The 25,814-nt window shown below is 36.5% G+C and overlaps 1 protein-coding gene across 1 annotated transcript in view; it reads left to right on the forward strand.

Moving 5' to 3' along the window:
- The window catches only part of MLLT3 (MLLT3 super elongation complex subunit), a 279,749-nt gene that overhangs the window by 140,054 nt on the left and 113,881 nt on the right, over positions 1–25,814 (forward strand). The window contains exon 3 of the mRNA XM_055302686.1: positions 17,960–18,042. Coding sequence (XP_055158661.1) covers positions 17,960–18,042 — 83 coding nt within the window. The remainder of the gene's footprint in view (positions 1–17,959; positions 18,043–25,814) is intronic.

Consider the following 25,814-nt stretch of genomic DNA (forward strand, 5'->3'; position numbering starts at 1 on the left):
ATTAAGGAATGTTATGTTCAGAACTTAATCTATTCTTTGTCTTTAAGAGACTTATTTATTTATTTATTTGAGAGAGCAAGAGAGAGGACGTTCATGCACACAAGCAGGGGAAGCAGAAGAGGGAGAGGGAGAAGCAGACTTCCTGTTGAGCAGGGAGCCCCATGTGGAGCTCAAACTCAGGATCCTGGGATCATGGAGCAGAAGGCCAACTTTCACTGACTGAGCCACCCAGGAGCCCTAGAACTTAATATATTTCTAAATTGGGTTTACTTAGTGTTTGTATTAAAGCTTATGAAAAGTTTTTTCTTTTAACAAGAACTGCTATATAAAAAACATGCATGTACTTTATGGTTAGTTTAAAACCATAGATGTTTGTTCCATCCAGAATATTGAACTATTGCTACTAGATGTGGCACTTTAATTTCATGTTACAACCTGAGGATGGGTGGGGAGGGTTAAGTGCCTGGACCAAAAATACGTAACTACAATTTTTGGAGGATAAGTGCTTATTTTATTTATATTTTATTTTATTTTATTTTATTTTATTTTATTTTATTTTATTTTATTTTATTTTATTTTATTTTATTTTATTTTATTTTATTAATTTTATTTATTCATGAGAGACACACAGAAAGAGGCAGAGACATAGAGGGAGAAGCAAGCTCCTCACAGGGAACCTGATGTGGGACTCGATCCCTGGACCTGGAATCAAAGGCAGACGCTCAACTGCTAAGCCACTCAGGTGTCCCAGGATAAGTCCTTATTTTATTCATGCTTGAATTTTTAGTCCTGGTGTGTAATAAATGCAATGCTTATGAAGGGAGTCAATGAATGGCTAGCAACATACTTGTTGGAAATAATAGGTAGTGATGCTTAGAATCAGAGATTTACCTACCCAGGAAAAATCCATGTGACTTGAAAAATTTGCTTATTAGCTTATTAATATGGTTTTTGTTACCTCAATAATTTTAAGGCAAATGAAAATCCTAATAGTTAAATAATATTGGGGTTTTAAATATCAAAACAAATTTCTAGAAACCTATATTTTGGTAGCAATAACACATTATCTAAATGAAGCTGGGATTAAAGCTATGGAGAGAGGACAGAGGCATTAAACTAAAATATAAAGTCCTAGTAAACCATATTTGTCAAGGAAACTTACAAATTTAGATCATTTATCTCAATAATGTAGCAGAATCATGTTATCCTACTCTTTTTTTTTTTTTTTTTGAGGTCTTCATTTTCCTTGCTTTATGGTGATGGGACATTATATCCACATCCCAGAAGAGCCCTGTACCCATAAAATGGTGGGAGGTATTCTTAAGGGCAGGAACTATGATTTTAATGTCTAACACCTACCTTTTGGTTAGTCAGAAATTTTGGCTAAATGGCATCTTTTCTTTGACTCCATTTAGTGGAAGTATGTATAACTGTTGGCAAAATAGTCATGTGTTAAGACTAATGTTTGGTAGGAATTTAGCATTTACAAAATGATTTTCTTGTAACATACCTAAAATACTACACTGGATGTGCACAGTGATGCTTTTTGTTATTTTAGGGAATGAAGAATCTGGGGTAGAAAGAAGTTATGTAACATGCCTAAAGTTAGTTACTCCAGCTAGGAAATGTCAGAGCCAGGCAGAGAATGCAGATTTGCTAGCTCTAAATCTGGTTTCTCTACAGAATTCAACTATTAACATATTGGATTTTTTTCCCCAATAGGGATGGATGTATAGTGGAAGGTATATATAAGTGGGAAACTTGGATCTCAGTTTTCCTTGACTTTTAAATATTTCACATTCTAGAAACTTTGCTCTTCTCTGAATTTCTCTTCAGTTAGCTTCACATGATTGTTTTAAACATTTTTTTATTATAGTAAGAATTTTTGGTTTTTGTGGGAAAATGAGAAGACACAAATAAACACAAAGAAGAAAATAACTTTTCATCCAAGCATCCATCACAGAGTGCAGGGCATAGAAGCCATTAATAAATATCTATTGATTGAATGCCAGGAATTAGCTCCCTGACCTCTGGGTAAATTGCTTAAGTTGTCATATTCCATCTGTAAAAAGGGGAGGCTGGCAGGACTCTTGGGCTACTTATTTCCTTATGTTATGGATTTATGTGACATCAGCGATCTTTCAGAGACTTGGTGAAAGGTGTTAAATAAATCATACCTTTATTATTATCTCAAAGGAAGAAATTATTTGAAATGTGCTGTCTTCTAAATATCTTACTGCTCTTTGTCATAAGTAGGAAACAAAATGACTTATTTGCAGTGTATGGTATGTATTTATTTGGAGAAGTTGGAGTATATATAAGAGTAATTCTATTTATTTATAAATGAGTCATTATTATAAAACATTAAAAACTTCTTCCTGTGGTATTTCAAGTTCTATTGTTTGGTTTCCACCCTCCTTGACTCCAGATTATGGTCAGATGGACTTAGAATTACCCTCTCAGCATTTCTTCATTAAACAGAATAACAAGGAAAAGGAATTAATAAAGCTTATTTGCCTTCGTGATAGTCTTTTTCTGTTGATTGTATATGCTCCACAGGCCATGATACAAGTATGAGTGTATTAATTCACATGATTTACTTAATTCATTTAGGTGTTATCCTAATTAGTTGTTATTGTCCACATAGGATATGACAGCACATGAGGAAAATGACCTTTATAAAACACAGATATATGTTGTCTTATGATCAATTTAAATAAGCCAAGTTTTTCTCCAGATGGGGTTATAATGCTTCCATAATACTTAAGCATGATAAGCAACTTTTATTTTTCCTATTGTTTTAACACTATTTTTATAGTTCACCCAAATTTTCTTATAACTGAGTTAGTATTTCCATCGTATAAATAGTGCACTTACAGAGAGAGATACATTCGTCCACTTAATTAGATCCCCTGTTAGGATGGATTGGGACTGGTGGCTGGACATTCAAGTCAATAAACAAAAAGAGTACTCTGGAATCATAAATTGCTAGTTCACTCTTGTAAATTTCATCTGTTTTTATATAAATGAATTAGGCTGTAATAGAATTCCACACAAAAATGAACTGAAAGGCTCTTAGCAAAATTCACTTCTATTAATAATTTGATATTTAATAAATCTAGGATTAATTTTTAAAGTGTGATATTAGTGATTCTAATGTGTAATTTTGCATGCAAGTTTCATTAGTTCCATTAAGAGGAGCAGTTCCCTGTAAAGGTTGTTTTGGGACTTAGCTCACCTTCATTCAGTTTTATAATTTATCTTTTGGAACTTAGTGAAAGTTCCAATGATCACACTTTAAGAGGAGGAATTTTTCTTCTGATTTACACTGAATGAGTGAACATTAGCTAGCTTTTCAAGTTAGGGTCTTAATTATTCTCTTGTTTGACCTTTGCCTGTAACATTTGGTTTGAGTTGTGTTCTTCTCTTTGACTTTAAGATTCAACCACTGGCAGGAGCCTGATTTAATCTTTCTATTGAGCTGTTTCATCTCCTTGAATAGGGCATAAACCTATTCATCAACCTATCTTTCATATGGGCATGCTGTTCTGGAATACTATTAAGATTGAGTGCATTGTGGCAGGGTGCATTCCATTTAAAAAGCAATGTAATATGTTTCAGTGTGATTAAGAACAAGAGTGTTAGAAGTGCAATATATAGTAAAATCATAACACTCAAGGGCTTTTTACATAATGTGCTATTCCTAATGCGCAAACAGTTGATTTAATTTTTCACTTTAGCTTTCTAAGAGCATGGTGTTTCTCATAAATGCTGCCAGAATATTCTGATCTTTGATTCCTTAATACTTGAGTTGATACGCTGCTATAACTAAATTATATCAAGTTCCTGAGGAATCAAATTTCTAGTTTGATTTATACATGTAAAACAGGGTCTTCTTCAGTGGATTTTTAATCTGACTTCATAATTGAAATGGAAACAAGAAGATGAAAATCTAATTTGTAGAATTTTTTTTTTTTTTTGTATAGGACAGCCTCTGTTAAGGAAATTAAATATTCACTTATTTATTGGTCTAATAAAAATAAAATTCTTCTTTAAGAAAAAGTCTTTACCAGGAAACACTTTTTAAAAAATTTGTGTGATTCTGATTCTGTTTTGGTTTTACTGTTCTTTTGTTTTGTTCCAATTTCCTGATTGTGTTATAGCAGATGAGGTGTTTAACTGATAGGTACTTTATGCCTAAACAATGATATTGAAAAAGGTCAGTGCATTTGCCCTCAAGTTCAGTAAGAAGTAGCACATAGGACTTGTCATCAGAATATTAGAATTTTAGATGTAGAAGCCACCTCTGAAGTGGAAAGTTTCCTTCTGTGACCAAGCAGATCTGGAGAGAGTGGTCAGAGGGACTCTCTAAAGGTCATATGGTGAGTTTGTGGTAGAAATGGAACCAGAATCATATCTCTTGAGTTGCTAATTTTTCTTTTACTACACCACAGGACGCAAATTCAGATTACTTTTGTATTTTCTACTTGTTTGCTTTAATTGCAGTATTTTTGTGTTGCTGTTTTGTAATACACAACCTTGGAAGCTTTGTTTACTGCCTTTTCACTATGTCCTAACTAGAACTTTATGAGTTTGAAGTGACAGTGTAGACCAACTGCTAGTACTTTTAGTGGTGGATTGAGCTGAAGGAATTCCAAAAAGAAGACTATTTTCTTTTTTCATTTATCCCTGTTGAGAATCTGTAAGTGCAACAGTAAAACCAAATCTAAGAATGTTCAATTAAACTGATTGTAAATATGTGTATTTGTGTTTTTTGGGGGGAGTGGCAGATTTTTGCAACAGTTCAAAATAAGTTCTTTAATACTTACAGTTTGTATTTGATTGCTGTCAGATAAATGGATGATTTCTAGTTTCCAGAAATTGTCTGAAGCTTGATAGGGATTATCTCATTTATGTCTTTAGCATGGATGATCTCTTAAAGCCTAAGGAACTCTGTGATGTAAGTAATAGCATTAGCTCTATTTTTATAACTGAGAGAACAGAATGTATGATTTGAGTTTCCAAGGTGGGATCTCTGAACCAAGGGATTCTTCTTAAAAGCTCTGGCTCTTGACCACTAAGCTCTGCCTCCACGCTACATAAAATTTCCTCTGCCACAAAATGCTGCCTGTTGTGAAACTAAAGTTTTCAGCAGGTCCTTGGTTTAAGTTAGTAAACACTTTTATGATTCATACAATAAGCTTCAGTGGTTAACTTAAGAACTTGCACGCTTATGTTTGGGATATGGTGGCAATTTTAACCTTTAGCCTTCTTTTCCTCCTCTTGCTTCATAGTCTGTCCCAATTTTCTTTACTTCTCATTCTCCTTGGTTTATTTGAAGCAATGATCAGTGTGCCTTGTGCGTTATTTGGATACCTTTGTTTCTGTACTCAAGAGTAAGTGATTCTCTATTATTCCCAAATGAGATTAAAGCTGCTAATCATTGGCTCCCAAATTCTTTACCAATATCCTGTTGTGGGTTTTTTTTTTTTAATCTTCCTCTTAGAAAATGTGATTATCTGGTATCTCAAGATTGAAAGGAACCATGAAGAGTTACCTAATTCAGTTATCCATCTAGTGGAGTATTTCTCATGCACATCAGCTTGTACTTTAATCTTTTCCTTATAAGCTTTTCCTAGAATTATTCATACTCATTACAATGTTTTCTTTTCTCTTTTCTTTTCTTCCATTCCTTTTCTTTCTTTCTTCCTCCCTTTTTAAAAAAGATTTTATTTATTTGAGAGAGAGAGCAGAAGCAGGAGGATGAGGCAGAGGCAGAGGGAGTGGGAGAGAGAGAAGTAGACTCCCTGCTGAGCAGGGAGCCTGTTGTGGGGCTCAATCTCAGATCCTGGGATCAGGACCTGAGCTGAAGGCAGATGCTTAACCAAGTCAACCACCCAGGTGCCCACAATGTCCTTTTCTTCCTGTTTTTGGGGGCACAGTCATACTTGCTTTCTTTTAAACAAGCCAAAATTAAACCAATGACTGACTTTCTCTGCTGCTCCCTGGTTTGTCCTGTAAGCTTTTCAGTTTTTGGATTCTTATCCAGAATACTGGCTATTAATAGTTTTTGTGTTGGTTCTGATTTCATTTAAATTTGTATTTTTTCCTCCTACTGAATAATTCCTGGATTTCAGAGACCATGAAAGGTACCATGCATTTAGCACTGCATTGGTTAATCAGAAGATATTTTACAAATTTTGACCTACAAAGAATAGTAGGAGCTGTTTTTCTCCTCTTCTTATCTCTTTCTGTTTAGCCCAAAGACATAGTAGAGCTACAAATCAAACTGAGATGTCAGTACAACTCATTTTTATAGACAGGGTAGGCAGAAAATAGTAGATCACTACCATGTTTAACAGGGTTAAGCAAAAACTTACACTCTGATACTAGATTTACTTTAATGATTTAGGTTAATTTTTATAATGTACTTTTGAGCAGTAGCATCAGATTTTACTTAGCAGTGAGTTACTTTTTTTTCCTCACATAATCCAAAGGGACCCTAATACTGTATCTAAAATGCAGAATTGGCCTTTAGGCTGTTTAAATTTTCATTGTTTAGGGCAAACAGTGCTTTTGTGGAAGCAATATATACTCAAGGCTATAGGGTTTCCTGGAACATAGTTCAAAAACTCTTGCCTTAGAAGCGTAGTAATCAAAAATTTCCCTGTTTTATTTGAGGAGATTGAAATATTGTCAGGCCAGACAGGAACCACATTTCTGTACGCACAAGGTTGAAACCATTGCCATCATATGAGCTTCACCCTCATTCTGTCTTCATTTGTAATATCTAATGGAGCTTAAATCAATTAAGATACTTAGGATAGGCTATATCTGTGCCAAATGCTAAGGAGAAATACAAAGTAGAATCTACAAGATGTTGAAAAGAGATCTTGTCCTTAACCTTTCCTCTGAAGTTAAAACAGTTTTGATTCCTTCCCCAGAAGCATTTGTTTTTCCTACAGAAAGGGATAAAGCAAACATTAATTACCAAGTATTGAAAATGGTATTGTATGCTGTATAAGAAAAGATGGGCACAACACATTTCAAAGTAGCTCTTATATATAGACTGTGCACTTATTGAAAGAACATTTTTATTTCAGTTGAAAAATATCCCTTTTAAATGAGTATGTATGTGTTTGAGAAAATTATAAATTATTTTGAATGGCATCACCCTTGTATTCTTCCTTTCTCTCCTGACTTGTGTGATTGTTTTCCTTATAACACAGGTTTCCTCCCCTTGAGTAGACAGGTTTTCTTTTATGACCTTTCTGTTTCTCAAATTGCATTTAAAATCCACTACTTTTTATGGTTGGCATTCCTTAGTCTAGACATTTCCTTTTTTTAATTTAATTTAATTTTATTTATTTATTCATGAGAGGCAGAGACATAAGCAGAGGTGGAAGCAGACTCCCTCTGGGGAGCCTGATGCGGGACTCGATCTGGGGATTCTGGGATTACACACTGATCTGCAGGCAGATGCTCAAACACTGAACCACCCACACATCCCTAGACGCTTCCTTCTGTACTGCATGTAAGAACTCTTGAGATTTTAAGAACAGACTTAAAATATATATATATATCATTTAAGATTAGGCCATGCAATTCCCAAGGATGATACCTACCTATAAAACCTTCCCAATGAAGAATCATAATGAAGATTCTGTAAGTACATATGTTGTTCTCTTGCCAGTTTGTAGCATTAGGAAATTTTAAGATTTAGGAAATAATACTGTGAAATCACAATAGCCAAACCCATGTGGATGTTAAGTGATGGTTTCAGGATAGAAGAGAAATCCAAGTAGGCGATGTTCAGGAAGGAGGAAGCGTCTTCACCTCAGAGAGAAAATCCAGGTAAGGGGCTAAGCAGCTCTGGAGGCTAACAGGACAAATTTTCCTTGGGTTTTCTTATCTTCCTCTGTAAGCACCATAAATAGCATTTGTGTCCTGCCTATCCAACACATGCTCCTTTTCTTCTTTCAAGCCTCAACTTAAATGTCACCTCCTTAGAGAAGGGAATACTAATCTAAAATTAAAAGGAGCTCTCCATTCTCCTCGCATTTGCCTGTTTTATTTCCACTACTATAGCTCTTGTTACTCAAGACTTTCTCAGTATTTTGTGTATGTGTGTGTGTGTGTGTGTGTGTGTGTGTGTTGGTTCTCTCTTTGCCTCTTGCCCAACCTGACTCTCATCAGTAGATGTAAGTTTTATATGTGCAGAGGTCATGTCAGTTGTGTTCATTACTCTGTCTTGTCTCTAGCATAGAATCTGTACTTAGATGACAGTGTCTCTGGCTAAAGTGTCATCTGCTTGAGAGCAGAAATTCCACCTTAACTTTGTAGTCCTATGATTATATAGTTCCTGTTAGCTTGAATTAATTAGGCTAATAGTATTGAGAAAAAATGAATTACTATAAATGGGAAAATGGGATAATTTTATAAGCGAAGACATTAAATGTATTTCCCCCCTTTTTTTTAATTTTAATTTTTAAAAAAGATTTTATTTATTCATTCATTCATTCATTCATTCATTCATGATAGACATAGAGAGAGAGGTAGGACACAGGCAGAGGGAGAAGCAGGCTCCATACTCGGAGCCCAACGTGGGACTCGATCCCGGGACCCCAGGATCACGCCCTGGGCCAAAGGCAGGCGCTGAACCGATGAGCCACCCAGGGATGGCTTTTTATTTTTAAAAAAGATTTATTTATTGAGAGAGAGAGAGAGAACACATGAGTGAGTGTGGAGTAGGGGGTGTTGGGGGGACGACAGAGGGAGAGGGAGAATCTCAAGTGGACTCCCTGCTGAGTGCAGAGCCCTACATGGGGCTTGATCTCAGGATCCTGAGATCACAACCTGAGCAGAAGCCAAAAGTCAGATGTCTAATCAACTGAGCCACCCATGTGCATTTTTCCCCCTTAAAATAAAAAGCACCAGGTTTAGTGACAGCTGGGTCAAATGTAGAACATGGGGTAAAACTTTGATGCTAGAGGCTGACCCAAGCAAGAGTTGTTTACTTCTGCAACATCCAGAAGTCATGAGGTGATTATTTTAGGAAATGTGATTCTTCAATAGCTCTTTAGATATTTGGTTAAGTAATAAAAAGTCCTTGAGAAAGTGTGATGGCCAGCTTTTTGATGTAGCATTACACACTGAAATGAAGATGCTTTGGCCAGATATTGAGAGGTTCTTAGTTACCTTTCCAAGAAGATAATTTTCCACATACTAATGTTGCTTTTCTAGATGGACCTTCTGAAATATGGTATTCTGAAAAATATTTTGTCTAAGGTTTAACTTTAAACTTTAAAAGATTTATTTATTTGAGAGAGAGAGAAAGCGTACTCGAATGAGCACATCTGCACGCACGTGTGGTGAGGAGAGAGGAGAGGGAGAGAATCTCTAGCAGATTTCATGCTGAGCATGGAGCCCAACATGGGGCTCATTCTCATGGCTGAGATCATGACCTGAGCTGAAATTAAGAGTTGGATGTTTAACTAGCTCTACCACCCAGGTGGCCCTAAGGCTTAACTTTAAAAATGGTGATCACCTATGAGAAAGAAATCTTAAGATTTTTCTGTTTGAACAATTCTCAATGAAGGAATTAGGTCTGTCTCAGGTTTCAGTTTGCCTGAAGATATACTTTTGCTATTTCCTGTCAAATTAGCCTGGAAATATATTTCCACTAGGCCAGTTTTTGAAGCAGTGCCATATACTTAGTAATTATGAAGCAGGTTGGCAGAAATATTGTCAATTTTAGTGAAAGATGTAAAATTCAGTATTTATATTTAGTATTTCCTACAATTCTTAATATTGTCTGGTTCAGGGCAACTTTTGTATTTGTTGGGTCATTTGTTATACCTTCCTTGAAGAAATGATTATGAAATTATTCTTGTTTTAATATCACAGTTATATTCTCTGAAGGTGTAATGTATTGACTTCTGCTAGATGAGCTTTGCTAACTGTGACGATGTAACTGCTCTGAAAGCTAAAAATGTGCATACATTAAAAAAAAAACAATCCTCCCTTTTTTCCCCTTTGGAGAGAGAGGCTAGAAATTGTCTAAATCTATAAGTAAAGATTCCATGTTACTAACAAATGAAGTCATTTTTATGTTCACCATTAAGATTTTTTCAACATGACCAATTTGGAGTCTTGAACTCTTTTTCCAAATCTGGGGGTTTTCTGTGACATTTCAAAGTTAATGATCCCTCTTTTATATATGTGATTGATTTTTTGCCCACCTGAGCTTTCTGAGTGTATATGGTATGAGGTTCTAAGTATAAATATTATCCATATTATCTGTTTTTTCGTCATTTTCTGTGTTTCTGATTATTTTTTATAATAAATTCATTTTTTATTGGTGTTCAATTTACCAACATACAGAATAACACCCAGTGCTCATCCCGTCAAGTGCCCCCCTCAGTGCCCATCACCCATTCACCCCCACCCCCCGCCCCCCTCCCCTTTCACCACCCCTAGTTCGTTTCCCAGAGTTAGGAGTCTTTATGTTCTGTCTCCCTTTCTGATATTTCCCACACATTTCTTCTCCCTTCCCTTATATTCCCTTTCACTATTATTTATATTCCCCAAATGAATGAGAACATACACTGTTTGTCCTTCTCCGATTGACTTACTTCACTCAGCATAATACCCTCCAGTTCCATCCAAGTTGAAGCAAATGGTGGGTATTTGTCGTTTCTAATGGCTGAGGAATATTCCATTGTATACATAAACCACATCTTCTTTATCCATTCATCTTTCGATGGGCACCGAGGCTCCTTCCACAGTTTGGCTATTGTGGACATGGCTGCTAGAAACATCGGGGTGCAGGTGTCCCCGCGTTTCATTGCATCTGAATCTTTGGGGTAAATCCCTAACAGTGCAATTGCTGGGTCGTAGGGCAGGTCTATTTTTAACTCTTTGAGGAACCTCCACACAGTTTTCCAGAGTGGCTGCACCAGTTCACATTCCCACCAACAGTGTAAGAGGGTTCCCTTTTCTCCACATCCTCTCCAGCATTTGTGGTTTCCTGCCTTGTTAATTTTCCCCATTCTCACTGGTGTGAGGTGATATCTCATTGTGGTTTTGATTTGTATTTCCCCGATGGCAAGTGATGCAGAGCATTTTCTCATGTGCATGTTGGCCATGTCTATGTCTTCCTCTGTGAGATTTCTCTTCATGTCTTTTGCCCATTTCATGATTGGATTGTTTGTTTCTTTGGTGTTGAGTTTAATAAGTTCTTTATAGATCTTGGAAACTAGCCCTTTATCTGATACGTCATTTGCAAATATCTTCTCCCATTCTGTAGGTTGTCTTTTAGTTTTGTTGACTGTATCCTTTGCTGTGCTTCTTATCTTGATGAAGTCCCAATAGTTCATTTTTGCTTTTGTTTCTTTTGCCTTCATGGATGTATCTTGCAAGAAGTTACTGTGGCCGAGTTCAAAAAGGGTGTTGCCTGTGTTCTCCTCTAGGATTTTGATGGAATCTTGTCTCACATTTAGATCTTTCATCCATTTTGAGTTTATCTTTGTGTATGGTGAAAGAGAGTGGTCTAGTTTCATTCTTCTGCATGTGGATGTCCAGTGTTCCCAGCACCATTTATTGAAGAGACTGCCTTTCTTCCAATGGATAGTCTTTCCTCCTTTATCGAATATTAGTTGACCATAAAGTTCAGGGTCCACTTCTGGGTTCTCTATTCTGTTCCATTGATCTGTGTGTCTGTTTTTGTGCCAGTTGTGTTTCTGCTTATAGTAACTGTTCCATTATGCTATTGAACTTTCCTGATGCCTTTGCTCATACCTAGCTTCCCATCCAGGCCTTTCTTCTGAACTGCCAAACTTGTTCCATCTCTTCCTTTGAAGTTCATAATAAAGTTATGTTCCATTGACTCAACTCCATTTCATAACTAATGGGCTAGGTTCAGAGATGAGAAGTGGTTGGAGGCACAGCTATAGCTCTTGGGAAGCCTAGAATTAAATAGGGGTGAGGATGGAACTTGATAGTAGCATATATAATAGGACTAGCTAATAGGATCAATGAGAAAAGGATGAACCCAGAAGAGGAAAACTACGATTTTTGTTTTGCAGTATTGACAACGGGTGGGGGATTTGAGTTGATCCTTGATTAGTGAGTCCTGAAGAGGTGGACAGGTATTCCATGTCTGTCCAGTTAAGTGTATCTAGCTTGTTTCTTGTGAAAGTTAATTGGACAGTTATCTTGTGTGGCCACAGTTCTTTATTGCATGTGAAGCAATTAGGTTTTTAGAATTGCCTTTGAATTAAAAACAACCACCAGGCAGTCCTGGTGGCTCAGAGGTTTAGCGCTGCCTTCAGTCCAGGGCCTGATCCTGGAGACCTGGGATCAAGTCCCATGTGGGGCTCCCTGCATGGAGCCTGCTTCTCCCTCTGCCTGTGTCTCTGCCTCTCTCTCTGTGTGTCTCTCATGAATAAATAAATAAAATCCTTAAAAAAGATAAAAGTTAATTAAAAAAAAAAAAACAACCACCAGCACCACAAGGTAAAAATTTTACCAATGGATCTCAAAAGTTGCCTGATGTTACCTTTAGTCCTCTTTCAGGGAAACAAGGAAAGGAGGAAAATATTTTTTTTGTTGTTTAGAAATACCTGTTTTGAAATGAGCTAAATAGAAGCAATGGCAGCATCTTGTGTGTGTGATCTCGTGTGTATGCTTATAAAAACAAAAACCCCAACTGTCGATATTTGCTCTTTTTAGGATGTCTCAAGTGTAAAATGCTTGGCCATGATCAATGGCAGTGGGGTGCTTAGACTGCTAGAGCCTAGCCCCTGGACTTCTAAATGCTCCCACAGGACAGTGGAGGGCAGAGACATAGGCCAAGCAGCACCCTATTTCACTGCTCTTGCGGGCTTTAAAGATGGCAGACTCAGCAGGAGTGGAAATAGTCCAAAATGCTCAAACTGGAAGGGACATTTATCACAAAGCATTGGTAATAACCAATCTATATATAGAGTTTGGTGTGTTTCTTTCCTGAAGGGCTCTGCACAGTAAATAAAGTAAAACCAATAATTATCAATGGTCAACTAGCCATGTCCTGAACAGAAGTATTCGGATGGGCATAAATCATAGTGTCTAAGCAGACAGACTGGAGAGAAATCTACCAGCTGTTTTCCTAAGGATTAGGGAAAAAACTATTGCTTAATGATATTTTTTTAAAGCCTTAAGTGACGGTCTTATGAATTTGTAAGAGCTTCTTCTTTTCTTTCTTTTTTTTTTAGTGCTAAAAAATATAATCTTTTAATTAAGTTTATTTTGTCTGTATATAAACTTTATGATATAAGCACAAATTTATTTTTTCATCTAAGAGGTATTTATTTTCCCTGTACCAAACACAGGTTTTTTTTTTTTTTTTTTTGAAGCCTTTTTCTCCTAAGGGAAGAATATTAAAAATCTTGGGTAATGAGTAAGGTTTGACTTACTCTGCATTAACCAGAATATGACCTATTTTCCCCTTTTTCTTCCTTGTGTGCATTTTTTGCTCAACTTAAATAGGTTAACGGTCAATGTATATGGATAGTGTTGTACTAAATATATGGGTAGTGTGCCTACTTTTGAAAAGCTATTTTAGGAAAAAGAACCCATTATTTATTATTTACATACACTTTGGGCTGTTCCTCTCAGGCATGAGTGTTGTGTGCTGGTAGACCTTCATGATGCATGTGATTACTTGGAAAGAGAATGCTTTGGAAATGTCTCTTAGAGCCTTGGAATACATGAGCAGTAGTGTGTGGAAGGACAGCAGCGGGGGACATGCTATTTATGGCTCTATAATGTCAGTTTCAAAATGACCCTGGGAATCTTGTGGCTCGATTTGTTAACTCAGTTTCTTGAGGTTTGGTACTATCAGAATTAGAACCAGTTCCATGTTGAGTATTTGGTTTTTAAGAGAAGGCTCCTCTGTGACAACACTTTCTGTCACTCATCTATACCAATCTTTTAGAAGTTCATGTTGACTTTAGGGAGCGGGAGTTTGGAGAAGAATTTGAGTGACTAGGAGCAACTCATTGCTGCTCCTGGAAAGCAAGTTGTTTAACAATGGAAATCAGTGAAGGATGGCCTGTATCTTAAAAAATTTCAATAAACATTTGTTGCTTTACCGGGCTCAGTGTTAGTGCCCAGAGTTACAGATATGAGTAATAATGGGGTTGCTGACCTCAAGGTGCTCTATGTAGTGGAGGAGTCTGAGAGGCGAGTGAATGTTATCTGACAGTCTGATAAATGCTCCAACCTGATAAGTGCAACAAGAGAAGCTTGGAAGAGGAACAAGGGAGACACTCTGAAAGAGCTAACATCTGGGCTGGATTTTGACAAGAATAAGAACTTCCAGTGATTTCTACTGAATTAATTTGTATCGTTTCAAGAAGGGATATTAATCCTCCCATTTTACCCTCACCTAAAAACATTTGATGGCTTTCCAAAGATGAATGTCCCTTTAATAAGTTCTGTAAGTTTTATTACATAGATCTTAAGATTATCTAATTCTCAAACAATTGCAAGGAAGAATGAGTTGAAGGGTTTGGGATGCTTAGATCTTATGTCAGTGACACAGTGGTCAGTGATGATGGAACAGGGATTCTTAATGAAGAAGTTTGGCTGAGTGACGCAAGGAGATCCCAAAGGTGGTCCTGTTAGTTTAACAATAATTGCTTTATGTCTATTGTACTATCCCTACTGGCTAAGATGTTTCTTAGTTTGAACTCCTGTTTCTTTATAAGAACTAGGTTAGAAACTCATGTTAATGATTTAGGTTATAAGATACTTGAGTAAATAACTACTTCCAAAAAAAAAAAAAAAACTACTTCCCCTAATTTGGCATTCTTCAGATTAGGACTGTAGATTTATATTCGTATTGCTACTGATTTTCTGGCATGTTTACTGTGTATAAAATTTCCTGTTGTTTGCTTCTAATTAGGAACTCAGGGTGCTTCTACAGACATTGTTTATTGTTATTTATGAAAATATTGAATTTAAAAATAATTGGGGTATGCATTGGTAAATAGTTTCTTATAAACCAGACTTAAAAAAAATAAACCAGACTTTTATGGAATATTAATACGTAATAAATCATTTCCTTTAGAGGGTGGGAAAAAAATCTCAAACTTTCAACTAGAAGATGTGCTCACTAACAGCTGTTTCCTATAATAGAAGCAATTTGCATGCAGAATAGAGAAAATGAATTCTACAAAAGGGTGTATGGAGGAGCAGCTTTAACTTGCTTGGCATGTACAGCAGTGCACAGAATAAACTTCCTTCAAATGACATTGGCATGATTAATCCCAAACAGCCTGGACACTGAAACTGCAGTGTGGCAGAGAGGCTTTGCAGTCTGGAAATGTCATGGGTGTAATATGAGCCTTCAGTTTGGGGTGGGGTGGGCATTGCTCAATGCTTTTGGTGGTGTACCCCCTCCCAAGGGTCCAGGATATTTGAATATTCATGACAGGTTGGCAGGTGGTTAGTGGATACATGACTGAAGCTACTCTGAGTTGTTGTGCTTTTTCATTTTTTTATTAGAGACACTTGTAAGATCAGGTGAGATTCTTCATTCCTGATTTATTTCTGATGTCTGTTTAGGGAAGGATTCCTGAGATGGGTTAAAAGTGATGTCCAAGTGTTAAGATCTTATCTTCAATATATGTCTTTATAGCCATAGTTGTCTAACCAACTTTCATGTTCATCATCATTGTATAGAAGAAAAATGCCTTACACTTAAATTTCTAGGCATACATAGTCTTGCATCTTTCTTTTTTTTCCTTAAGATTTTATTTATTTATTCATGAGAGACGGAGGGGGGGAGAGAGAGAGAGAGAGAGAGGCAGAGACACAGAGTAAGAAGCAGACTTCATGGAGGGAGCCTGATGTGGGACTCAATCCTGGGACTCCAGGACCATCCCCTTGGCCGAAGGCAGGCGCCAAACTGCTGAGCCACCCAGGGGTCCCTAGTCTTCTTGCATCTTTATGGCCATGCTTACAATTGGGTGGATGGTTTGTGTTCTCTCTCTCTCTCTCTCTCTTTGAAAGAGTGAGAATGAGGTGGGAGGGGCAGAGGGAGAGAGAGTATCTTAAGCAGGCTCCATGCCCAGTGCAGAGCTGGACATGGGGGCTCTGTCTCACAGCCCTGAAATTATGACCTGAGCTGAAACTAAGAGTTCGATGCTTAACTGACTGAGCCCCCCAGGTACCCCAGTAGTGTCCCTTTTTAAAGGGAAAGGAAATAGAAGCTGTCTGGAAGATTCTTAGTCCAGGGGCCATAGACCTGAGTGTTATATAATCTAAATCCAGGGCTCTACTTATTGCCTTCCGGTTTCATCCAAAAAATTTACATGAGAATTGGATATTTCACAGATTAGATATCCTGCCTCACTTCAGTCCTTTTTTGAGAATGTGTGTGTGCCAGGATCTGTGCTGTGTCTTTTATATCCATCACCCTCTTTAATCCTTACACTGTTTGAAAGAAAACCCAACGTTCAGAGAATTGAAGTAACTTTCAATAACCAGTGGTAGCCTGGTTAGTCCAAGGTGGAGCCCGGATTGGCACTCACATGTGCCAGAGCCACTGACACTTGATATTCACTCTGTTCCTGAGGTAAATGTTTCCATCCTCGAAGATTGGAAGGAAATTACAGATGAGATTCCTGAATATATGGTAATGGGGAACTCTGTTGAGTGTCAAACCAGTGATTCAGACAGTTAATGCTTTGGGAGGGTTAAAAGGAGAAGAGATGATGGTACTTTGTGGTCTGGAAAGGCCACAAAATTTGTGATGAAATTTGAATTTGAGCTAGGAGAAGATACTAACAGTCGTATCAAAGTGTGATGCAGAGAATGACAGGAGGACGAGACACAGTTGGGAAATGCTGGTCATATTTGGGGGAAGTTGGTGCACTTGAATGTAGCATAGGAGGATTGATGGATGACACAAGAGGAAGGCTGAAAAAGTGTGCTGGAGTGCTGCTGCAGAGGACTGGAGCTGCCACATGTGTCACCTTAATGTTCAGCATGTACATTTTTACTTCTTTGTGACACTATCGAATGCAGTCTTAAGTAGAATAATTTGAGTTGGCTTGTGACTGATTTCAATTTAATTGATATTCTAGTGGTATGAAATTATATTTAGCTTCTTTAGGATGTCTCTCATTTCCCAAGAACTTGCCTATATAGTCTGACCTAATTCTTTTTTGGGGGGCGAAATTTGGGATAGTGACGTTATGGGCACTAATGACACTGGGAGACTCTGGACTTGGGATTTTCTTTTTTTTTTTTTTTAAGATTTTATTTATTTATTTATTCATGTGTGTGTGTGAGAGAGAGAGAGAGAGAGACAGGTAGAGGGAGAAGCAGGCTCCATGCAGGGAGCCCGATATGGGACTCGATCCTGGGTCCCCAGGATCAGGCCCTAGGCTGAAGGTGGTGCCAAACCGCTGAGCCACCCGGGCTGCCCAGGACTTGGGGTTTTCTAAGGAAGGAGGGTGTCCAGCCACTTTTTGGCATAGAAATCAGGGTATCTCCAAAAAGTAAGGGATTTAAGGGGTGAGGTGATTTACATAAAAAACCTGACATAAATAATACTTTTGTTAGGAAAGTTTCAAGCTTTGGAGCATAAGGGCTATCCTCAATTTCCCTAAAGCTTTAGGGCAGGGTGAGAACAACTGCAGTCAAGTTATTAGTGATCATGATTGACTGCTGAGATGCTCCCCCATCAAGATTTGAGCAAATATCTTACAGATTTGCTTTACCTAGGAAAATTATTGTAGATTCTGGAGAAGTAAAGGATAGTTCAGAGATGCAGATGGGGCTTTAGCAAAAAGGCTGTGAAAACTGAGCATGATCTAGATAGTAGAATGGCATTTTTTTCAAAAGAAAGAAGAATGTCTTTTTGTCTTTTATTCTCTTCTCACCTATTTTCTCTTTTTTAATGTTGCAGTGTGCAAAGATCCACCTTACAAAGTAGAAGAATCTGGGTATGCTGGTTTCATTTTGCCAATTGAGGTTTATTTTAAAAACAAGGTATGTAATCTTTACCCATTAATCTTTCAGTGAAAGATCCTTCGTTAAACAAATGATGTTTAAAATAATTTTGATTCATAAACACTTCTATCACTAGATGATTTTAAATAAAAGTTAAATTTGTCTTCTAGGAATTTTGGCTGCTGTTACCCTTAATTATAGAGGAAGTGGCTAAAAAAGATAATTTCAATTATCTGAAGCCAGATTACATGAAATTCACTGAACTTTTTAAGAGAATGACTACCATTTGAAAAAGATTAATTAATATATGTTTGTAAAGCAGAAAAGAGAAATTAGATTCTTTCAGTGAAATACTCCTTTTCTCATTTTCATATTTTTAGAATTTTAGACACTTGCAGAGAATAATCTCTCATTTATCTTTAGCTACCACACACGCACAGCATACATATACAATTATATCAACTTGACATATTATGGATTCTACTGGATTTAAAAGTATATATGTAGCAAAACACACAGACTATATGATATTGGACAAATTGCTCAACCTATGTGGGGTTCACTTTTATTATTTGTAAAATGGGGACAGGATAAGAGTACCTCATAAGAGGGCTAGGAGGATTATATGCTATATGTCTATGTAAAATATTTAGAATAATGCTTCATGTATAAGTAAGCCCTTAGTAAATGCTACTGATTATCTTTCTCAGTAATACCACTGACATGTTCACGTTTTTTAATCAAATTAGAATTTGTTGAGATGCATTATGTCTGCTCATGTGATAAAACTTTACATTGACGTATTGATTTGTTTTTTCTCATTTCAAATTGGATTTCTCTAAAACTAGCTTTAAGTTTCTTTTTTTAATTTAAAAAATCGAGATATAATTTACATATCATAAAATTCATTTTTTAAAAAGTGTACACCTCATCGGGTTTTAGTAAATTGTGCAGACATCACCACTATCTAATTCTCTGACTTTCTTAGGATTTTCATCACTCCATAAGGAAACTCTTTACCTATTAGCAGTCACTCATTCCTTCCTCCCCCAGCCCCCAGCAATGATTAATCTACTTTTCTCATTGTAATTTCCTAATCTGGTGATTTCATATAAATTGAATCATACAATATGTGGTCTTTTGTGCCTGGCTTCTTTCATGTTGTATGCCTTTAAGATTTATTTATATTATAGGATGTATCAGTATTTACTATTTTTTTAAAATAACTGAATAACATCCTATTGTATAAATACACCACATTTTGTTTATTAATTCATAATTTGCTGGCCATTTGACCTTTTTCCCCACCTCTGGCAACTGTGAATAATGCTGTTGTGAATATTCATATACAAGTTTTTGTGTGGACACAGGTTTTCAAATCTCCTGGGTATATACCTAGGTGGAGTGGTTATGTCATATGTAACTCTGTGTTTAACTTTTTGAAGAACTGCCAGCTGTTTTCCAAAATGACTGTACACATTCCTACCAGTACTGGTGGGAAGGATCCAGTTTCTCCACATCCTGGAAAACATTTGTCATTTTCCATTTTTAAAATTATAGTTATCGTGGTACATGTGAAATGGTTTTGATATGCATTTGCCTGATGACTTATGATTTTGAATATCTTTTCATATGCTTATTGTCCATCTGTTTATTTTCTTTGGAGAAATGACTCTTTAAATCTTTTGCCCATTTTTTAATGTATTGATTTTCAATTAAAGTGGTTGTGTTTATGGGAAGGAACAGAGAGCCTATCTCTCCACCCATCCTTGTTTTCAATATTCTACAAGTTTAATTAATAAAGATCACGTGGTGCTTTTCTTCCCTCTTGTCACACACATCCTGTGTTTTATTTCATCTAGGCATTGGGCTACCTGTAGGAAGAGTCTAGACTTTTAAGCCAGAAAAGTTGTTGTTTCAAAGAAATAGGGGCTAGAAATGATCTCTTGTGGGAGGATCATAATAGCTATACCATTCTATTCCCATCTCCATAAGTCAATTTAACATTGCATTGGCTTCTGTTTGGAAATAATGCTGTTGTAATGAAGCATCTTCTTTATTTTTACCTTTTCTGGTCATTTTGAAAGGCTGTTCAACAAAAAAAATATATTTTCTAAATTGCCTAATCTAAATCCTTATTTAGAGAAATAACCAGAATCTCCCTACATACCTCACACATGTGCGTGCACACACAGGTTCAGGTTCAGTCTTCTTGGCACTTTGGGTAGTCATTCTTATGGCTAATCTTATTGACTCATTTTGTGAGGAATTGTAGTTTATTTAAAGGAAGAAAGAGGCACATGAGATGGAAAGCAGTAACTCCTTTGGGGCCATTATGAAATAGACACTTGAGCTGAACACCATTAAATAGATTTCCTGTTTAGCATCCATATTAGTTTTACTTCAGTTTTCCAGTTTTAGATTTTCTTTAAGATTTTATATTTAATAATGGCTGCTATTTTTATAGGTACACAATGAGACATCTATATTTTAGTGTTTATAATATGAAAAAGTAGGATGCACTTAATTGGTCCTATGTAGAGATGTGGATCAATAAATGGTGGGTTAGTAATACATGGAATGCTATCTAGCAGTTAATGTAGCAACATGGATAAGTCTCAAAAATAAGAATGATGACAACTTAAAAGTTACAGAAGTATACGTATATGGTTACGATACCATTTATATATGTTTTTATAAGCCACTGAAGCTGAGAATAAATAATGTTCTAGAAATACACATAAGTAGCACAAGAGTGTGAATTGAAATGACAGCATAAGAACTAAGTAGCATTGGTTACTGGGGAGGAGAGAGGGAGCGAGAAGCTTATATTTATAAAATTGTATCCTTCAAAGAAAAGGTAAACACAGTGAAAGCGTTAACATCTGTTTAATCACAGTGAAAGGTACATGGGGTAGTATTTGAGGTTATTTTCTATATGTTATTAGTTTTTTAATTAAAAAATTATTTCTTTGTCATCTCTTTTCATTTATCTTGTGTTGTTTGTGTGTGGTTGTTTTTTTTGTTTGTTTGTTTTGTTTACAAACCAAAGTTTTGCCGTGTTCTCTGAGCCTTATATACTTCTCATTTCTCTTGCTACTGAAATGATCTGTGAATAAAAATGTAAGAGTCTGGGCTATTCCTCCAGAATGTACATTGTATTTCTTTTGGGTTTTTATCATTTTATTCTTCCCTGGAGTTTATTGAACTTTGTCTTGAAGAATGAACAACCATTACAATCATGATTTATGGAAAGTATTGTTCAGAGTTTTCAGAGGAGATGAAAGAAAGCTTGCAAAAAGACTTCCATGTGATCTTGGAAGAGTCCTACTGCATATTAAGGATGATATCATGCTGTCCTCAGGTCCATCTCCATCCTTTTACCTTCCCTGCTTCCAATAAGCCTTTTTTTCAATTTTGCTTATATTTGAGAGGTCAGATAAAAGGGGAGGTGCAGTGTCTGTCAGTGCTGCTTTTGAGTTTGTGCATGTTTATTCTGTCTTACTTTGCATTTGTGTTCAACAAAACAAACCTATGTATGAGAATTATGAGTGTTACAGAAACTTTAAACCAGTAGGCACACTAAAACATAATTGACTATGCTATGATTATGATCTTAGCATTTTAGGTTGAAAGGATACCCTGCTTCTCTCTTCCATTCTGTCCTCAGAGGAGGTACCTGAGTAAATGTCAAAGATTGAAGCAGAATGAGAGGGACAATTTTATATGGCCAAAACCATATTTCCATCCCTAGGAGGAAATACATTAGCTTTATATATGGAATAAGCGCATACTTCCTTGTTTATAATTTGAGAAGAATCTTTCCTCAGGAGCATAGATTGACATAATGTTGAAGTCTGCCCTCCAAGAAAGAGATCACTTGGCTAGAATGTAAGGTTTGTGAGTACTTTTTCCTTATTCAAGTGAAAACAACTCTTTAAAAGAAAATTGCACTCAGGATTTGTAGATAGTCACTATAGTCCTGACCCTTAGTTTTATGGAAGAGTGATTTTTTTTAAACTGTTGTGAAGTGATTGTTATCCATTCTTTTTCTGCTAGTAATGATTTATATTCATCAATATATTTTTATCTTTAAAACATACAGGAGTATATTTTTTTGACTCCATTTAATCATTATTATTAGTATTTGGTACCGCCTTTCCTGATTCCCCCCATGCATTTGCACAGATAAAATCTATGTCAAGTAGAGATTGGCAGGGGTATAATATATCATACTTTAATATTTTCTGTGACTTACCTTACTCTGCTTAGCGGTATTTTCCAAATCTGTATTTTTAAACATCTGAATGGTAGTCAATGATAAGATGTACTCACTTGAAGAACATTTCAATTTTTTTTTTTACCATTGCAAACAGTGCTACCATGAACATTTATCATCTATATCTATCTTTGCACACATATTTGAATATATCTGTGGAAGAGATTCTTAGAATTACTGGGTTAGCATGTTGATAGATACTGCCAAATTGTCTTCCCAGAAGGCCTTACAAATTTACAGTTCCAATTACAAGGCAGAAAACAGCCCTTTTGATGTTTTTAATTAAATTTTAAGGTTGCGTTGACTGTTTTACAGTTTAGAGGAGAGGCAGGTAAGTAAAAACTGATCATAATTCAATGTGATAATCACATGAATAACGGAATGCTATACAAGGGATGTCTAATACAGGCTGAATTGGAAGTATTAGAGAGACTTTCCAGTGGATTTCATATTTTAGCTGGGTTTTGAATAATGAGTGCATTAAGCAAGCAAGAGGGGGAGGTGTGTTGGGAGAGAAGACAGTGTAGGCGTGGGGAGCAGTACATGTGAAAGGCAAAATGAATGAGATAATGCGAAGTACTGGGAACTGAAAGTGCTTCAAAATTATGGGAGCACAGGGTGTCAGAACAAAGGAAATGCAAGGAAAGTATTAAAGGACTAAGATGGTTATTCTAGGGAAGTGGGATTTTATCCTGTGGAAAATGATGAGTCATTAAAGGCATTTATATCAATGAAAATATGTAATCTGATTTTTGTACTGGGAAGATCACTGTCTTGTCATTGTGGGAGATAGAATGGGGTGAGTTCAAAAATAGGGGATATGACAAGGTAAGGAATGATGAAGGCCTAAGCTAAGGCAAGGGTGTGGCGACTGGACAACAGGATTGGTTTGAGAATTCCTAAGGGGGGAATATTAAATAGAACTCAGGAGACTATTTGAGTGTGATGGATGAAGGAGGAGGAAGAGCTGGGTATGTTTTTCTGTATTTTAACCTTGATAAGAAATTACGATTTCTGTTTGCCACAATATATAGAGTATAGGAGAAAGGACAGATGAAGATAACCTCAGGTTAAGGTAATCCATGACTTTGAGGTTGCTGTTGGTCCACTTAGTGGAGCTGTGAGCAGACTCCGGAACATGTGTATATGGCAGTCGGATGCAAGCTGGGCTGGAGGTATAAAGACAGGGGAGGGAGAAGTGACTCCCTGTGAATGGGTATCAGCTCCGTGGGGAACTTTGTCTAAAGTTAAAGGAAGTTTAGGGGTTAGTGAAGAAAGATGGGAAGCCTGGGAAGAAGAATAGGAAGGAATGTCAGTTAAGTGTGGGGAGAACTGGGAGAGAAGGTATCCTGATGAAAGAGGGAAGGAGCAGGTTTCATGCCATCTTGCTAGTGGGCAAATGAGTGGAGACTGATTTTTGGGGAAGTCTGGGTGAAGAGATGGAAACTGAATTTGTAGCAGGTAATGCCTACATTTTGACAGTTTCAGGTGCTGAGACTTTCGAGTCCAAAGAAGTAGATTTAAATCACCTTGTTTCATTAGAATAGTAATGTAACATTCTTTTTTTAAATAAAAAAAATTTTTTTTTAGAGAAGTGAATTAAGAGGGTGGGGGCAGAGGGAGAGAGAAAAATCCCAAGATGGTTCCTCACTTAGTGTGGAATGCCACATAGGGCTCAATCTCACGACCCTGAGATCATGAGCTGAGCTGAAATCAAGAGTCAGATGCTTAACTGGCTAGCCACCAGGTGCCCCACAAATGTTTTTTTTTTTTTAAAGAAAAACATTGCTTTATTTGACTGTATAAAATTTGAATATGTTATATATTAAAAAACATGAATACCTCATACATTGCTATTGAGATTTTAAAATGGTGCAGTCACTCTGGAAAACAGTAAGGTAGTTTGTAAAAATGTTAAACATGGACTTACCATATGACTCAGAAATTCTACCCACAAGTGTATACCCAAGAGAAATGAAAATATGTATCTGTATAAAAACTTATACATAAATGTTCATACCAGCACTATTCACAGTGGCCCAAAAGAAAACATACATATGTCTATCTACCAATAAGTGGATAAACAAAACTGGTATACCCATACAGTGGATTAATATTGAGCCATAAAAAGGAACTAACTACTGACATATTACACCATGTATGAACCCTGGAACCATCATGCCAGATGAAAGACAACAGTCGTAAAGGATTACATATTGTGTTTATATTTTATATATGTTCATATATTTGTATGAAATGTCAACTCCACAGGATAGGCAACTTTAGAGAAACAGAAATAGATTAGTGGTACAAGGTGATGCAGAATCTAGGGGAATGGGAAATGACTACTAATGTATTTGAGTTTTATTTCTGGAATGATGAGAAAGTTCTAAAAATAGGTGGTAATGATTTCATAATTCTGTGAATATACTAAGAACCTCTAAATTGCATATTTTAAAAGGGTGGATTTTATGGCATGTGACTTATTTCTCAATAAAGCTGTTAAAGATCATAGTGGCCAAGCTAATGACAAATGAAAAAAGTTGTTAACACTTCACAGAGATGGTTAATATTTGTAACATTAAAGGCATTTTTTATATAAAGTAATGTAACAAATTCTAGTGCTTTAATTTCCATATCTGCAAAGCAGGGCTCACTGGTGACCTAGAGGCAAGCTATGAGAATTAAATAACTGTTAACATTCCTATTAGTTATTGCTATTATCCTTAGTTTTCATTGCACCTGGGATACTTAAGAATCAGTATGTAGAGAGGTTTAAGTGTTTAGCTAACTTAAGTATTGTTAAGAGTAGAACTGGAGTATTGTGAAATTCTGATGATTGTGTTCTCATGGATCTAACGCTATTTCATCTTCCTAGTTCATTTCACAGATATTTATTGCATTTCTGCTATGTACAGGTGCTAAACTAGTTGTCAGGGGTACAGTGATGATTCCATCATTGCTTCTACTTTCAAGAATCTTATGATTAAGCAGGATAAAAGGGAGATGATAGGATGGTTACCCAAAGATGTGACAAGGGGGAAAGAGGCTCACAGAGCAGAGGAGAGGCAATGGGAAGTTGGGAGTGGAGTTCCAGGAATCTGTCCCTCAGTGAACCCTGAACAGAGAAGGAAGAGTAGAATTTATCCAGGTAACACAAAGGTGGAGGAATGGAGGTGGGTAATGAGGGTGGTAATGTAAAGCAAGGGTGAAACCCAAAGTTAGCCTAGGACAGAGTAAATACCAGGAACAACCAACAGCCTGTTGCCCAAACCATAAGACAGGTGGAAGCAGTGTGGTGGGATAAAGAGCCAAGAGCCCAGTTCTGAAAGCCATTATGAGGCATTCAGGTGAGCTTTGATTTTTATCCTAATGGCAACCGGAAGCTTTTGAAATTTTAATCGAGCTGTGAAATGGCTAGATTTTTGCTTCATATAGATAATTTTGAGTACTGAATGAAGGAAGAATTGAAGATAAATCTGTCCTGAATTTTTTTTTAAACGAGTTCTTTTTTTTAAAAAATTATATTCAT

The sequence above is a fragment of the Nyctereutes procyonoides genome, unplaced genomic scaffold, assembly GCF_905146905.1.
Source record: "Nyctereutes procyonoides isolate TBG_1078 unplaced genomic scaffold, NYPRO_anot_genome, whole genome shotgun sequence".
Lineage (NCBI taxonomy): Eukaryota > Metazoa > Chordata > Mammalia > Carnivora > Canidae > Nyctereutes > Nyctereutes procyonoides.